At 41.4% G+C, this 17459-nt stretch overlaps 1 protein-coding gene across 2 annotated transcripts in view; it reads right to left on the reverse strand.

Moving 5' to 3' along the window:
* The window catches only part of TP53BP1 (tumor protein p53 binding protein 1), a 55240-nt gene that overhangs the window by 23252 nt on the left and 14529 nt on the right, over positions 1 to 17459 (reverse strand). For both annotated transcript variants that reach the window (XM_060174500.1, XM_060174499.1), the window contains 3 exons: positions 14373 to 14430; positions 11795 to 11896; positions 3524 to 4004 (listed from right to left, as the gene is read on the reverse strand). In XM_060174500.1, coding sequence (XP_060030483.1) covers positions 3524 to 4004; positions 11795 to 11896; positions 14373 to 14430 — 641 coding nt within the window. The remainder of the gene's footprint in view (positions 1 to 3523; positions 4005 to 11794; positions 11897 to 14372; positions 14431 to 17459) is intronic.

Raw genomic sequence — 17459 nt, forward strand, 5'->3', positions numbered from 1 at the left:
GGATGCAGAGGTCACATAGGCTCCTAAGCTGAATATGGGCCCCAGATCACATCAAATTGATGGGGTTTACAGTCAACGATATTTATACATCTTTCCCATATTTGGGAACTACTCTCTTCCCTGATCCAGCTTTCTGTTCCTTTTTCCAGCCATGACATCATCTCCCTAGACAATAACTTAGATCCACCTGCATATCAGAAGTCAGGCTCAGAAAAACAAAACAAAACAAAACAAAAAAACCACCAGTATAGTCATGGGCTCTTTGGAATACAACAAAAATAGGCCTACTATCTACAAAACGGAGACCCCCCTCAACTCTTCATATGAACTTTCCCAGCCTTTAGGTTCAATGATTAGCCAGAGTTGGCTCTGTATACCAACTCTTTTTATCAGCCACCAGGTTCCAGATGCTAACATGATGCCAACTGGCCTTCCCTGGGCAAACAACCCCACCAATGTGTCCTGGAGCTTCAAGTCCCCAGACCCCGCCCCACTAGGGAAAGAGAGAGGCAGACTGGGAGTATGCATCGACCTGTCAATGCCCATGTTCAGTGGGGAAGCAATTACAGAAACCAGACCTTCCACCTTCTGCAACCCATAATGGCCCTGGGTCCATACTCCCAGAGGGATAAAGAATAGGAAAGCTATCAGGGGAGGGGATGGGATACAGAGTTCTGGTGGTGGGAATTATGTGGAGTTGTACCCCTCTTATCCTATGGGTTTGTCAATGTTTCCTTTTTATAAATAAAAATTTAAAAAAAAAAGAGTAGGAAAGCTATCAGGGGAGGAGGTGGAATACGGAGCTCTGGTGGTAAGAATTGTACTCCTCTTATCCTATGGTCTTGTCAGTCTTTCCATTTTATAAATAAATACATTAAAATAAAAAAAATAATAAATTATGTAAGTAACCAAAAGAAAAGACATGGAAGCTTATTCAATCAATTCTTTAAAATAGTCCTATATACAGAGGTCTGGCTAATGAAAGTCAGAGCACTGGTCTGTCCCACCTCAGTGGTCAGGGTATCCCTGAATCAGGATCTCCTGTCTACAATACAAAGCTGGGTCCTTGATCACAGGAGTCTCAAAGAAGTCACTGATCTTTATATCCCTGAGATGTGACCAAGAAGCATCTATATGTTACTTTATCACAACAGATAAACAAATGGTCATTTCAAGCGAAACACAAAAACCCAGTCAGACAGGGTAAAAAAGGGGAAGAGGGCAGGTTAATAGTTGTCTTCAAATATTCTTCTGAAAAGAGCTCTCTATAAAGATCAACTATCTGAGGATATGTCACTACTAAGAGAAGATGATAAATTTAAAATAAAGCCAAGCTTTCTCTTCATAGAAAACCTGGTTCAAGAACTGCTTCACATTGAAGTCGTGTAAGGTTAAGGGATATCAAAATAGGCTGCCAGCCAGTGCTTTCCTCCTTCCTCAGAACACTGCCATGAATACCAGTCCAGAATGGGAGGCACGGGGGGGGGGGGGGGGGGAGTAGCACTGAGCAGTGACACTCGGAAATCCTCTATAGAGCCTTTCTCGTTTTTTCAAGCCTTTTCCAAAAGACTGCCTCACCATTTCCAGCTTCTGTGTACTGTTGGGCTCTGGCTTATGGTGGTGCTGGAGATTGAACCTGAGACCTAGAAACGTCGGGAATGAGAGTTGATACGAGTACTTACACTTTGGTCCTCTGGATGCAAGAACTGTTTATCCTCCAGCCTCACGTTCATCAGCACCAGCCCTTCCCCTCCCATTATGCCTGGCCTTATCCTCTTTCTGCAGTCCTTAGTCATCTAGGACTTACCTCATCTCTCTTCCTGTTACTGTTCTGTTTCCGAAAGAGTGAGACACTTGTCTTCACACTACTTCTACTTCATTCTCCTTTATTTTCTACTCTCTAGTTCCTGAGAATTGTAATGAAGTAGACTGGGGAGAGAGCAATTTGTTCCGATGATTACAAAAGAGGATGTAAAATGAGGGCAGGAGGAAAAGACTGACTGTGTAACTGTGTTACAGAGGGATGGCAAAAGAGCTCACTTAATATGCCTACTTTGTGCTGTGAGACTCGGGTTTGATCCTGGTCTCCACCACACTAGAGGAGGCTTCAATGCTGTAGTAAGTATCCTTCCCCGCTGTCTCTGTTTCTGTCTTTTTCTACTTGAAAAAACTGACCTAAAATGATGAAGCCTCACCAATGACAAGTGCTACAGACTTTGTATTTATTTATTTTTCCCCAGAAAAGACCTACTTATCAAACTCTTAGCATTATTCTACTTTCTAAAAGACTATAGCTACACAAAATCTTCACAATCCTATCTCTATCTTGGAAAATTATAGCATGCTTTTTTGGTGTTTTGTTTGTTTATATTTATCATCACTGAGGTGGCACCACTCTGGAATGACTTATTTTTATCTCATTTATTTATTTTTCAGAAAGAGACAGGCAGACAGACACACACAGTCAGTTAAAGAAAGCACATTACTGAAGCTTCCTCAAATGCAGTGAGGGCCTGAGTTGCACACATGGCAAAGTAGTACACTCTCAAAGTGAGCTCCTGGGTGGTCAGAAAAGTCATGACATTTCCGACAACCCAATATTTTACTAGCCCCATTAAAAAATATATATTTACTTTTTTTGTTACCTTTATTTTATTGTTGTAGTTGCTGTTATTGATGTCGTTGTTGTTGGATAGGACAGAGAAATGGAAACAGGAGGGGAAGACAGGGGGAGAGAAAGATAGACACCTGCAGACCCACTTCACCACTTGTGAAGCGACTCCCCTGCAGGAGGGGAGCCAGAGGCTCGAACCAGGATCCTTACGCCAGTCCCTACGCTTTGCCACCTGCGCTTAGCCATCTGTATTACTGCCTGACTTCCTCTAGCCCTGTTTTTTTTTTTTTTTATGTTTATGTATTTACTGGATAGAGACAGCCAGAAATCAAGAGGGTGATAGAGAGGAAGAGAGATAAGAGAGACACCTGCAACACCGCTTAAAAACTTGCAAAGCTTTCCCCCTGCTGGTGGGAACCAAGGGCTCTAACCTGGGTGCTTGCACATAGTAACGTGTGCACTCAACAAGGTACACCACCACCACCACCACTACCACCCCGCCATAACCACTGGTCTGCATTAACACTGTTAAGAATTACCACCATAGGGGCCAGGTGGTGGCACACCTGGTGAAGTGCTCACACTACTAGCCAGACAACCCATATTCAAGTGCCCAGACCCAGCCTGCAGCAGGGAAGCAGTGGAGAAGGGCTGCAGGTGTCATTCCTTCTCTCCTTCTCACTTGCTCTAGAAGAAAGAAAAAGGGAAGAAAAAAAAGAAGAATGCCACTGGGAATGATGGAGTTGTGCTGACACCGAGCCCAATAATAGCACTAGTGGCAAGGGGATAAAAAAAAAAAAAAAAAAAAAAAGAATTATCATGAGGTAAAAGTCCCATAGTTTAAATTCTCTGGGAGTCCGAAAGGGAAGAGCAGGGTTTCTGAGGTCCTCCATAAATCCTCCCACCTACCTGGCTATGAAGAGACTCTGTGTCATCCCCAGGAGCACTGGCTGGTTTCTCAGCACTCCTCCTCTCAGTCTGCACTGTGGCATCCTGCTTGCCAGAGTTTTGTTCCACTGTACTGGTGCCCTGTTCACACACATTCTTCACAGTCTGGGTTGCTGCTGAAGCAGTTTCTGTGACCCGCAGAGAATGCTCTATGGTCTGGATTCCTATGTTGTTCTGGCTGGGCCTTTCAATTATGCTCTTACTAGATTTATCCTGGTTAGAATTTTCAATTTCTTTCTGATCTAAGAAGACATCTATCTTCATTTTTTCCCCTTGAGGACTAGATGGTCTTTGTGTGGTCATCTGTTGAGAAGCAGGAAAATCAGGGTCTTTGACAGGCCTACTGGGCGTCACAGACTGTTGACGCTGACTGGTCCTTTGGTCACCTTCCAACTTTTCCTTCTCTTTCTCTGGAGTACTTGCAAAAAGGCGAAAATTCCCCCTAAAAATCAACCATATAAAGAAATCATGTTTCAGCCTCGGAGGTAGCACAATGGCTAGAGTGAGGTCCCAAGTTCATTACCCAACATCACATGTTCCAGAGTGATACTCTGGTTCTCCATCATTAATAAGCAAATACATATTTTAAAGTAAAGAAAAAGTAATGTTCTCAAGGAAGTATGAGTGTATAGTGGCATAATGACAACAAGGGCTGGGGGTGGGACCATAATTTGATAAAAGTAGGAGAAAAAAGACAACTGCATTACTGTGAAGAAATAATGGTACATCAACAGACCTGACTTCAATGAAGGCAGCTTGGTGAACTACTTCAAAAGAGCTCAACTAGTCAAGATGTTTCATCTGGCTATATGGTGACTCTTAACAGTCTTAAAAAATTCTAATATTGGGGAATGGCAGTGGTGCACCTGGATAAGCACACACATTACAGAGCACAAGGGCCCGGGTTCAAGCCCCTGGTCCCCATATGCAGGGGGAAAGCTTCATGAAAGGTGAAGCAAGGCTGTGGCGAGTGTCTCTCTCTGCCTCTTTCCCTATCTTGCCCCATCCCTCTCAATTTCTCTGTCTCTAATAAAATAAATAATGTTTTTTTTTTAAATTCTAATATCCTAGATACTCTTGACTTCTTGATCAGTTGTTTAGGAGAAAAGAACCTGTAAGGGATGAGCTGTAGGTGAGACCCTCCTATTGCTAGCTATACTAGTAAACAGCGTGGCTACCACTGATCGTTTCAGAGCAAAGTGGTCCCTCAAAGACAATACTCAGGGATGACCCACTTCTTGTTAGTCTCCCTACTTGACTAACCGTCGTTTATTTATTTATACTGCAAGCACTTGATGAATGTCTCCTATAATCACACACTATGACTCTGACAAGGACCTGGGGTTTACTTAAATTTCCGTAGTGACATAACAGAATTTACTAACCCAAATGAACTCCAAGTGAGTGAATTATTAACTCCAAGGGAGTGAATTACAAAAAAAAAAGCTAACATTCATGTCTTACTCATCTTTACACTTCAAAACACCTAACAAATGTACTTTGGGGGTAAGGGAATAGCACAGCAGTTTCTGGAACAGACATTCATGCCCAAAGATCTGAGGTTCCGGGTGCAATCCCCAACACCATCATAAGCCAGAGGTGAGCAGTAAACTGGCACATAAATAAATAAATAAATCTACTTTAAAAAGAGAGAGATGGCAGGGGTCAAACCTGCGACACCATGCTTCAGAGTACAAGGCTTTATCCACTATACCACCTCCCAAGCTGCTAAATACACTTAAAGAAAAGATTTAATGTTCTCATTCAATTAAAAGTAAAAATCTAATCACATATTCAATGTAATCTGCACAAGTAGCATTTTACACTGCAGTAACAAGAAAGGTAAAGGAATTAATTTTGAACTGACCCTGGTAAGACCACATCTGGAGTATCTCTTTCAGTTGAAGAGTGTCATTATTTTGCAAGGCATAAATTGAAACACATTCACAAGATAAAATCCGGGGTAACAATGGATCTAGAGATCACTCCTGGGTTCTCTGAAATGCTTGGCCAGAAAAAGGTGGAGCTAGTTATGTAAGAAGAGTGCTGGCTGCACAGGAAAGCAGATCTGGGTAGAAATTAAAAAGGAAGCAAGGGAGCGCTTTAGAAAATCTTCCTTCACCTCATCTTAGATGGAGCTTGAAGGAATCATGTGAAGTGAGATCAGCCAGAAAGAGAAGGATGAATATGGAATGATCCCACTTGTAGACAGAAGTTGAAAAATAAGAACAGAAGGGAAAAAACAAAGCAGAACTTGGACTGGAGTTGGTGCATTGCGCCAAAGTAAAGGGCTCCGGGGACTTCCTTCCTTACTTCACTAATTATAATCACTGCCAACCCCATTTATTTAATCCCAAAGGCCACATTATAGTCTTTTTAAAACTGCTGTGTAGTACTCCATTGAGTATATGTCCCATGACTTTTATATGTTTTTTGTATTTATAAGACTCAAATCAGAAAGGACTTCTGGAGGCAGGGCTACAGAGCAGCAGCAGCTGTGTTATTCTCCTCTTCTCTCCCGGGTCAACAAGGAATACCAAAGGAGATCATCAGGGACTGCAACAAGGCAGGACTAGAACGACTTCAGCAATCCACCAAATCACCAGTGAGTGCAAACACATCTGGCTCTCAGACAGAGAGGAGCCTAGGAGAGATTAAGTGGCTGGTAACAATCCGGGAGTTTACCGGTTGAGACACCACCTCCAGTCTGTTTCACCAGCAAGGAGACGGCTGAAGGGAGGAGAGAACTCCTCTGAGACTCACCAAATGGAACTGTGAGTCCCCATTGCTGCTGCCCTCGGAATCTGGAGCAGCAGCAGGGAGGCCCTGTGCTGACACCAGGGGACAGAGAACTAACCAGGACACTCAGGAGAAGATCTGTACCTCCATGGCCTAGCAGTGGGGATGTAAGAATCTCTTTGCATAACCACTGGATTATCTCTGCCCCACCCTGCTTTCTCCCTTGGTCAGGAGTCAGTGATTAAGCTAAGAAGCCTACACAAAAGCCTACACAAAGAAGTGGAAAGATATTCCATGCTCATGGGTTGGAAGAATTAACATAATCAAAATGAATATACTACCCAGAGCCATATACATACTTAATGCTATGCCCATCAAGATCCCAAGCACATTTTTCAGGAGAATAAAACAAATGCTACAAATGTTTATCTGGAACCAGAAAAGACCTAGAATTGCCAAAACAATCTTGAGAAGAAAGAACACAACTAGAGGCATCACACTCCCAGATATCAAACTGTATTATAGGGCCATTGTCATCAAAACTGCTTGGTACTGGAACATGAATAGACACACTTACCAGTGGAATAGAATTGGGAGCCCAGAAGTAAGCCCCCACACCTATGGACATCTAATTTTTTTTTTAATTTTTTTTTGAATATTTATTTTATTTATTTATTCCCTTTTGTTGCCCTTGTTGTTTTATTGTTGTAGTTATTATTGTTGTTGTCGTTGTTGGATAGAACAGAGAGAAATGGAGAGAGGAGGGGAAGACAGAGAGGAGGAGAGAAAGATAGACACCTGCAGACCTGCTTCACCGCCTGTGAAGCGACTCCCCTGCAGGTGGGGAGCCGGGGTTCGAACCGGGATCCTTATGCCGGTCCTTGCGCTTTGCGCCACCTGCGCTTAACCCGCTGCGCTACAGCCCGACTCCCTGGACATCTAATCTTTGACAAAGGTGCCCAGACTATTAAATGGGGGAAGCAGAGTCTCTTCAACAAATGGTGTTGGATTAAATGGGCTGAAACATGCAGAAGAATGAAACTGAACCACTATATTTCACCAAATACAAAAGTGAATTCCAAGTGGATCAAGGACTTGGATGTTAGACCACAAACTATCAGATACTTAGAGGAAAATATTGGCAGAACTCTTTTCCGCATACATTTTAAAGACATCTTCAATGAAACGAATCCAATTACAAAGAAGACTAAGGCAAGCATAAACCTATGGGACTACATCAAATTAAAAAGCTTCTTCACAGCAAAAGAAACCACTACCCAAACCAAGAGACCCCTCCCAGAATGGGAGAAAATCTTTACAAGCCATACATCAGACAAGAGGCTAATCACCAAAATATATAAAGAGCTTGCAAACTCAACAAGAAAACAAATAACTCCATCCAAAAATGGGGAGAGGACATGGACAGAATATTTACAGAAGAGATCCGAAAGGCAGAGAAACACATGAAAAAAATGCTCCAAGTCTCTGACTGTCAAGAGAAATGCAAATAAAAACAACAATGAGATACCACTTCACTCCTGTGAGAATGTCATACATCAAGAAAAGGTAACAGCAGCAAATGCTAGAGAGGTTGTGGGGTCAAAGGAACCCTCCTGCACTGCTGGTGGGAATGTAATTTGGTCCAACCCCTGTGGAGAGCAGTCTGGAGAACTCTCAGAAGGCTAGAAATGGACCTACCCTATGACCTACCCTGCAATCCCTTTCCTAGGGATATATCCTAAGGAGCCCAACACACCCATCCAAAAAGATCTGTGTACACATATGTTCTTGGCAGCACAATTTGTAATAGCCAAAACCTGGAAGTAATCCAGGTGTCCAACAACAGATGAGTGGCTGAGCAAGTTGTAGTCTAAATACACAATGGAATACTACTCAGCTATTAAAAACAGTGACTTCACCGTTTCCAACCAATCTTGGATGAACCTTGAAAAATTCATGTTAAGTGAAATAAGTCAGAAACAGCAGGATGAATATGGGATGATCTCACTCTCAGGCAGAAGTTGAAAAACAAGATCAGAAAAGAAAACACAAGTCGAACCTGAAATGGAATTGGAGTATTACACCAAAGTAAAAGACTCTGGGGTGGGTGGGTGGGTGGGGAGAATACAGGTCCATGAAAAATGATGAATGAAATAGTGGGGGCTGTATTGTTAAATGGGAATCTGGGGAATGTTATGCATGTACAAACTATTGTATTTACTGTTGAATGTAAAGCATTAATTCCCCAATAAAGAAATAAATTTAAAAAAAAACAAAAAAAATTCATGTTAAGTGAAATAAGTCAGAAACAGAAGGATGAATATGGGATGATCTCGCTGTCAGGCAGAAGTTGAAAAACAAGATCAGAAGAGAAAACACAAGTAGAACCTGAACTGGAATTAGCATGTTGCACCAAAGTAAAAGACTCTGGGGTGGGTGGGTGGGTGGGGAGAATACAGGTCCATGAAAAATGATGAATGAAATAGTGGGGGTTGTATTGTTAAATGGGAATCTGGGGAATGTTATGCATGCACAAACTATTGTATTTACTGTTGAATGTAAAGCATTAATTCCCCAATAAAGAAATAAATTTAAAAAAAAACAAAAAAAATTCATGTTAAGTGAAATAAGTCAGAAACAGAAGGATGAATATGGGATGATCTCGCTGTCAGGCAGAAGTTGAAAAACAAGATCAGAAGAGAAAACACAAGTAGAACCTGAACTGGAATTAGCATGTTGCACCAAAGTAAAAGACTCTGGGGTGGGGGTGGGAGGGAGAATACGGGTCCAAAAAGCATGGCAGGGGACCTAGTGGGGGTTGTATAGTTATATGGAGAACTGGGAAATGTTATGCATGTACAAACTGTTGTATTTACAGTCGAATGTAAAACATTAATCCCCAATAAAGAAATTTAAAAAATAAAAAAAAAAGTACTCTGGGACGGTGGGGGGTGGAGGGGGTTCAGGTCCTCGAACATTATGGGGCTAGGTGGGGGGTTAAAGTGTTATGTGGAAAACTGAGACATGTTACATATGTACTAGCTACTCTATTTTATTGTTGACTATAAACCATTACCACCATCATCCCCAATAAAGAAAAAAGAAAGAAGGAAGGAAGGAAGGTAGGAAAGAAAGAGAGAGAGAGAGAGAGAGAAAAGAAAGGAAAAAGAAAATCCTCTATTCCTGAACTTGAGGAATAAAGGGGAAAAGTTTCTGAGGTTTCTATGCTGCCTGGTTCAGATTACCAAAACAGAACAATAGAATGATTTCTAGGCAGTAGAGCTTGGTAATATACATCTGATTGCCATAGCTGGTTCCGTATGACTCAGTTGAGAATGAGAATACATAGTCCAAATCACAGGAAGACAGAGAAGTAACATCTGCCTCTGATGAGGTTTTTAAATGTATATAAAGTACAAAGCAGATGCTTAATATTAGTTACCTAAGGCAAAGAAATTGAGAATCTATTTCTCTAAAAACTGAATGTTTATATCTGAACCTGTTAAACATCTAACATCAACAGGTTTGCAAAAAGGCAAGTAAGGTTTTGAACTAGGAAGGAAAAGACCTGATTAACCATTTCAAGAATCTAATTATCACTGTTCCCCAACATTAAACAAGCCTATACAATTTACTTCAAAAACTGTTTATCCAGGGTAAAAGTTCTGACTATATATATCATATCTACCAAAAGAAAATACTCTTTAATTTGTTAAAGAGTATTTGTGGAAGTATTTGTTAAAGAGGCTTTGTGGAAGCCGGGCGGTGGAGCACTAGGCCAAGTGCACATAGTGTGAAGTGCAAGGACCGGCACGAGGATCCCAGGTGGTGCCCCAGCTCCCTGACTGCTGGGGGATTACTTCACAAGGGGTGCAGCAGGTCTGCAGGGCTATATTTCTTTCTCCCTCTCTATTCTCTGTCTTTCCCTCCTCTCTCAATTTCTCTATTCTACCCAATAGAATGGAAAAAATGGCCACTAGGAGCAGTAGATTCATAGTGCCAGCACTGAGCCCCGGTAGTAACCGTGAAGGCAAAAAAAAAGAAAGTACTTTGTGACTCTTTCCTGCTTCAACACTACTCTAGCAGATTGTGGCTAAATAAGTTATAAGAAAAATCTTCTATCAAGTCTGACAAACTTTAAATTTAGAATACTGAGCACCTCAGATTTTACCCTATGTGAAATCAAAGGAAAATGTAAAGTGTGTTAAAAATATAAACACTTCCAAAACTTAAGAAAAAGAGCATAAGCTTAGAAATATGAAGACTGGGCAGTAGTGCACCAGGTTAAGCGCACATACTAAGAAGCACAAGGATCCAAGTTCAAGTCCCCAGGGGGGTGGCTTCACAAGTAGTGAAGCAGGTCTGCAGGTGTCTTTCTCTCCCCTCTCTGTCTTCCTCTCCTCTTTCAACTTCTCTCTGTCCTATCCAACAACAATAGCAGCAGCAACAACAATAACAATGGAAAAAGAGATGGCCTCCAAGAGCAGTGGATTTATACGTGCAGGTGCCGAGCCTCAGTGATAACTCTGAAGGCAAAATAACAAAGAAAAAAATATGAATACTAAATTACTTTGAATTGAGAGAAGTGGCAAATACAAGATTTGTATCTATATTTATTAAAAATTTTCATGATCTCTTGGACCAGCAAAATACTGGGTTGTTGGGAAAGTCAGGTCATATTTTTTCTGTTTTTCTATGCAAAAATGCACTGTAACTTTTCGTTCATGACAACACAGTAGCTCATTTGTATACTGAATTGCTTTGCCACATGTGCAACCCAAGTTCAAGCCCAGCCCCAACCACAGCTTCAGTGCTGTGGTCTCTTTCACGCTCTCTTTATGCCTGTCTCTACTGAAGGAAAAACAAACAAAAAAAAATTCTGGGTAAGGTGGTGGCACAAGTTACAGTGTGCAAGGATCCACATTTAAACCCCTGCTCCCACCTGCAGTGGGGGACTTCACTAGTGAAGCAGTGCTACAGGTGTCTGTATGTCTGTCTCCATTTATTTCTCCCCTCTCAATTTCTCTCTGTCCTACCAAATAAAATCGGGGGTAAGGGGGAGGATAACATGGTTGCTGGTACATGTAAGCACTAAGCCACATTCGTGACCTTAGTGGCAACAAAAAATTAAAAATAAAATCTAGGACATCTCATTTATAAATCTATTGAGAATATATCAGAACCCAAGTGAAAATAAAAGCAAGCTCAAGTTCACAAAACAGCAGCAGTACATGTTAGACTTGAATATCAATCTTTTAAGCGAATCAATCTTTTAAGCGACACAACATAGAAAGTATTACAGAGTGGTCCAGGAGGTGGTGCAGTGGATAAAGCATCGGACTCTCAGACAAGAGGTCCTGAGTTCAGTCGCCAGCAGCACATGTGCCAGAGTGATGTCTGGTTCTTTCTCTCTTTCCTGCTATCTTTCTCATGAATAAATAAAATCTTAAAAAAAAAAAAAAAAAGAAAAAGAATTACAGAAACAATGCTCACCTGATGGGTGCTGAGGGGGAATCCTGATTTCGAGTATCATTCTCTTGCTGGGTTTCAAAGGTTTCATGGATACAGCTAAGCACAGATATGGTCTTCTGAGGACTGAGAAAATAAATCAAAGCAGTATATACTATGTTAGTTTTGTTTTTGTTTTTCAAATTTTAACCAGAACACAAGCTCCATCTTAAAGGAACAATGTCAAAGACTGTACTTAGGACCTTGGAGTCAAGCAGAAAAGTCTAACCATTTTACCATTTTACTAGTTCCCTAGCCCACTAAGTTACTTTTAAGAAAAAGTACCAGGAGTCGGGCGGTAGCACAGCGGGTTAAGTGCAAGGACCGGCATAAGAATCCCAGTTTGAGCCCCCAACTCCCCACCTGCAGGGGGAGTCGCTTCACAGGCGATGAAGCAGGTCTGCGGGTGTCTGTCTTTCTCTCCCCTCTGTCTTCCCCTCCTCTCTCCATTTCTCTCTGTCCTATCCAACAATGACAACATCAATAACAATAACTACAACAATAAAAAAACAAAGGCAACAAAAAGGAAAAAATAGCCTCCAGGAGTAGTGACTTCGTAGTTCTGGTACAGAGCCCCAGTGACAATTCTGGAGGCAAAAATAACAATAATAATGTAAAAAAAAAAAAAAAAAAACCTCTATAGAGATTATCCTTTTAAACAAAGACAGACCCTAAGATACTTATCTTTCAAAGGAAGGGAGGGAGGGAGGAAGCGAGAGAATGAAGGGGAGCTTCATTTATTAATGAGAAGGGAGAGCCAGGAGTATCACTCTGGCATATGTGATGCCGGAGCTCAAACTTGGGGCCTCGTGCTCTTGAGAGTCCAACACCCTACCCACTGCACTATCTCCTGGACCACTTATCTTTCAAATTAAATATGCAAAACTCCAGAGCACAACACATCTAAGAAATATCTAGATAAACAGCAAAGGGTTTAAACTAGGATTAGAAATTTACGGGAGTCGGGCGTTAGCGCAGCGGGTTAAGCGCAGGTGGCACAAAGCATAAGGACCGGCATAAGGATCCCGGTTCAAGCCCCCAGCTCCCGACCTGCAGGGGAATTGCTTCACAGGTGGTGAAGCAGGTCTGCAGGTGTCTTTCTCTACCCCTCCCTGTCTTCCCGTCCTCTCTCCATTTCTCTCTGTCCTATCTAACGAAAACGACATCAATAACTACAACAATAAAACAACAAGGGCAACAAAAGGGAACAAATAAATATTTTAAAAAGAAATTAAAAAATTAAAAATAAAAGAAATTGGGAGTCGGGCTGTAGCGCAGCGGGTTAAGCGCAGGTGGCGCAAAGCACAAGGACCGGCATAAGGATCCCGGTTCGAACCCCGGCTCCCCACCTGCAGGGGAGTCGCTTCACAGGCGGTGAAGCAGGTCTGCAGGTGTCTATCTTTCTTTCCTCCTCTCTGTCTTCCCCTCCTCTCTCCATTTCTCTCTGTCCTATCCAACAACGACAACAACAATAACTACAACAATAAAACAACAAGGGCAACCAAAGGGAATAAATAAATAAAATAAATAAATAAAAATAAAATAAAATAATTTTTAAAAAATAAAAGAAATTTACAAAAGTGAAATTTAGTTCACATACTTTTTCTTTTTTTGTGGGTGGGGTAGAAACAGAGAAATTGAGAGAGGAGAGGGAGGTAGAGGGAAAGATAGACGCTTGCAGTATTGTTTCACCACTTATAAAGTTTTCCCCTGTAGGTGGGGACCAAGGGTTTGAACCCGGGTCCTCACACATAGTAACTTGTGTGGACAACTAGGTGCACCATCACCAGACCACTCACATGTTTTATCTGACACACCATACTGGAATTTTTCTTTAAAAAAAAAAAAAAAAGGCAATGGCAAGTCTTGTGTGCTAATAAGGGCTTAGAGTTGAACAGAGGCTACCCTCCTTCTAAATGAGCCGACGCCATCGCTCATCGCCAACCTCAGTAGAAGGTACTCTCGCACCTAAGCTATTTTACTACAGTACCTGCCTACCTGGATTTAAGAATCTTGACCTATATTTTGCCAGTTACTGTAAATATTTTCATTCTGGGTGACTTAGGTAAGAAACAAATGACACAATTCTATCACATCCACTAGATGGCAAAGTTTAACTACTGAGGTCTCAAGATGGGGTCGTACCCATCCTCAAACCACCACTGCATTCATGACAAAGGAAAAATAACAGTTCAGTCTGGCAGTCAGAAGAAAAATGGCCCTAGGCTGCAAGTGAGAAAAGGATCTCTGAAGAAACAAGTTCTAAGCTGTCTTCTGTCAAGCCTTCTAGTTCCTCACCAACAGCAACAGCAATCTCAGTTTCATCAACACGGAGGAAAAGAAGAGTATCTTAAATACACTAAAGAGAAACAGAACCACTTTTAATTACCTTTGTCCTAAGCAGAGCAAGGGCTGTATTCTTAATGCATTAATAAGAAAGCCTGTTAAGATTCAACACATTGCTAAGTCCATTATGCTAAAGTTTCATTTAAAATTTTTTCTTCCCTTATTACCAGAGGCTTTGTATCTTAAACTCCTCCAAATAGCAACCAGCTCTCGTTACCTGGCAACAGCCTCAGCAACAGTAGCAGATCCATTTTTTCTTTCACCAATTGCAGGCTCTGAATAAAAACAAAAATTTAAGAACAAGGAGAGAGAAAGAGAATTCAGAATTCAGTTAATATTAATATTCTCTTCTAGTATTTCAACAAATAAAAATGGATTAACAATGAGCAAACAAAAAAGACTTCTTAAAATTTAATGGTACAGTTTTCTTCCTTGCATAAATCTATTTTCTTTCAAGCTTCCTAGAAACACAAATGACGAATCAGTAATAATTAAAATAAAAGTGAACCTTCTCCTAAATTTCAAATCTTCTCTTATACAAGAAGTAAAAATAGGGTCAGGGAGACAGCAAAAGTGATTATACAAAAGACTTCCATGCCTGAGGCTTGCAAGATTTGTACCACCATAAGCCAGAGCCGAGTAGTGGTAAAATCTGGTAAAATAAAAAACTTAATTTTGGGGGAGGAGGAAAAGAACAAATATGTAGTAAGGAAATAACACACAAAATTATCTGCAACAATTTCAATACAGCTTTTAAATATTTTCTCTGTGGATAGAGACAGAAATTGAGAGCAAAGGAACAGAGAGAGGAAGGGAGAAAGAGATACCTGCAACACTACTTCACCATCTGTGAAGCCTCCCATGCTGCCAGTGGGGCTGGGGGGCCTGAACCCAGGGCCTGGTGTACTGTACAGTGCACACTCCAGGAGTAAAAATCTTAATGAAGTCAACAAAGTATGCAGAATAAAACCTCATACTGATACACAAACTTTAAACAGTGTGGTCTCAAAGAGAACCCATATACAGTGCAAATTCTTCCTAAAGTGTCCATGATAGATAGCTGGCAAATCAAGCCTTTTCAGCAAGAATCTGTAGCAAAAAATTAAGAATGACACTCTAAAGAATCTCATAATCTCAAAGCAAGCAGTGTCACTACTGTCAAGAGACTAAAGTGTGGGGGCAGAGGAGTAGCACACTGCGTTGAGCACACATAGCGTGCGGCGCAAAGACTAGCACAAGGATCCCAGTTTGAGATCCGGCACCCCACCTACAAAGGGAGTCGCTTCGCAGTGAAGCAGGTCTGCAGGTGTCTTTCTTTCCCCCCTCTATCTTTCCCTCCTCTCTCTATTTCTCTGTGTCCTAGCCAACAACAACAACAACAATGGAAAAGAGATGGCCACCAGGAGCAGTGGATTTGAAGTGCAAGTGTCAAGCCCCAGCAATAACCCTGGAGGCAAAAATAAATAAATAATAAATAAACAAGAGAGACTAAAATGTGTTCTCCTATACTTATTTCAATTATTATTACAATATTGTACATGCGTCTGAAACAACCTAATATAAATCAACATCTGTCTATGAAGTTTAGTGGTTAGAGCCCTGACTCTGAAGCAAAGACCTGGCTCTGGCCCCAGATGCTCAACCTGGGAGTGCTTATAAAACAGATAAGATAAAACCAACTTCATACATTTGCTGTGAGGACTAAATGAATAAAACTGTGAGTACAGTATCATATACTGTGCTCCTAGTATCAGGAAAGATAGTGAGATTTACTACTATGATCACTCTTAGTAACTCCATTTATGATCTTCCCAGGAGAAGGGGAGACGGTTCACTCAGTACAGCACAAAATTTACCATGCACAAAGATCTGACTTCGAGCTCCCAGACACATGGAAGCAACTGCATGGTAGAAGCTTCAGGAGTGGTGGGGCAGTGCTGTGGTCTCTCCCCTTTTCTATCAAAAAAAAAAAAAAAAATCCACTGGAAGCAAGAGTAGACTTATGCAGGATAGGAGCCCAAATAACAATCCTGGAAACAGCAGAAAACAAAACAAACAAACAAACAAAACCCCCTCAAATCTAAAGACTCAAGGCTACAAAATATTCTTGATAAGGCTTACTTGGTTTCAGAGATGATAGTAAGGATAGCAATATGCAACACTTTATTTTCTACTGAATGTTTAAGATTCAAATCAATAAGCATTGAGAAACAGAACAAATAGCATTATTGTTTGGAACTGATCCTCCAGAAGCACTGTAAATTCAGGCTATTTCATTTCTCTCTCTCTCTCTCTCTCTCTCGTGCGTGTGCACGCACGTAGGAAGAGTCCAGCCTTCTACAGCCTCCATTTCCCTATCTGTAAAGTGAAAGTAACATTAAACTCTGCTTTATAGATGATGAACTATATGTATAAAATGCCTAGCATACAATAAGAATTCAAAATATATTAGCTAAAGTTATGAAAATGTCCTTCCTATACAAGCACACCAATTCTATAGTCTGAAATGCTTCACTTTCTTTTTTTTAAAACCAGAGCACTCGGTTCGAGCCCCCGGCTCCCGACCTGCAGGGGAGTCGCTTCACAGGCGGCGAAGCAGGTCTGCAGGAGTCTTTCTGTCTCCCTCTCTGTCTTCCCCTCCTCTCTCCATTTCTCTCTGTCCTATCCAACAATGATGACATCAATAACAACAATAATTACAACAACAATGAAAAACAACAAGGGCAACAAAAGGGAAAATAAACATTAAAAAAACAGTAAAAAAAGGTAAAACCAGAGCACTATTCAGCTCTGGTTTATAGTAGTCGAGGGGATTGAACCTGGGACTTTGGAGCCTCAGGCATCAAAGTCCTTGCATAGCCATTATGCCATCTACAAGTTTTGCTTTCTTTTTTTTTTTTTGCCTCCGAGGTTACTGCTGGGGCTCAGTGCCTGCACCATGAATCCACTGCTCCTGGAGGCCTCCCCCCCCTTTTGTTGCCCTTGTTGTTGTAGCCTTGTTGTGGTTCTTGTTGTTGTTGTTGCTGATGACGTTTGCTGTTGGATAGGACAGAGAGAAATGGAGAGAGGAGGGGAAGACAGAGAGCCGGAGAGAAAGAGAGACACCTGCAGACCTGCTTCACCGCCTGGGGGTTGAACCGGGATCCTTAGCCAGTCCTTGCACTTTGCATCACCTGTGTTTAACCCACTGTGCTATGGCCTGACCCCCAAGTTTTGCTTTCTAACTCCCTCAGGGTCTTGATCTATCAATTGTTTTCCCTGTTCCCTTACTTTTAACCTCCCTCTCTTTTGAATATTTTCTTTC

The sequence above is a fragment of the Erinaceus europaeus genome, chromosome 16 (assembly GCF_950295315.1).
Source record: "Erinaceus europaeus chromosome 16, mEriEur2.1, whole genome shotgun sequence".
NCBI classification, from domain to species: domain Eukaryota; kingdom Metazoa; phylum Chordata; class Mammalia; order Eulipotyphla; family Erinaceidae; genus Erinaceus; species Erinaceus europaeus.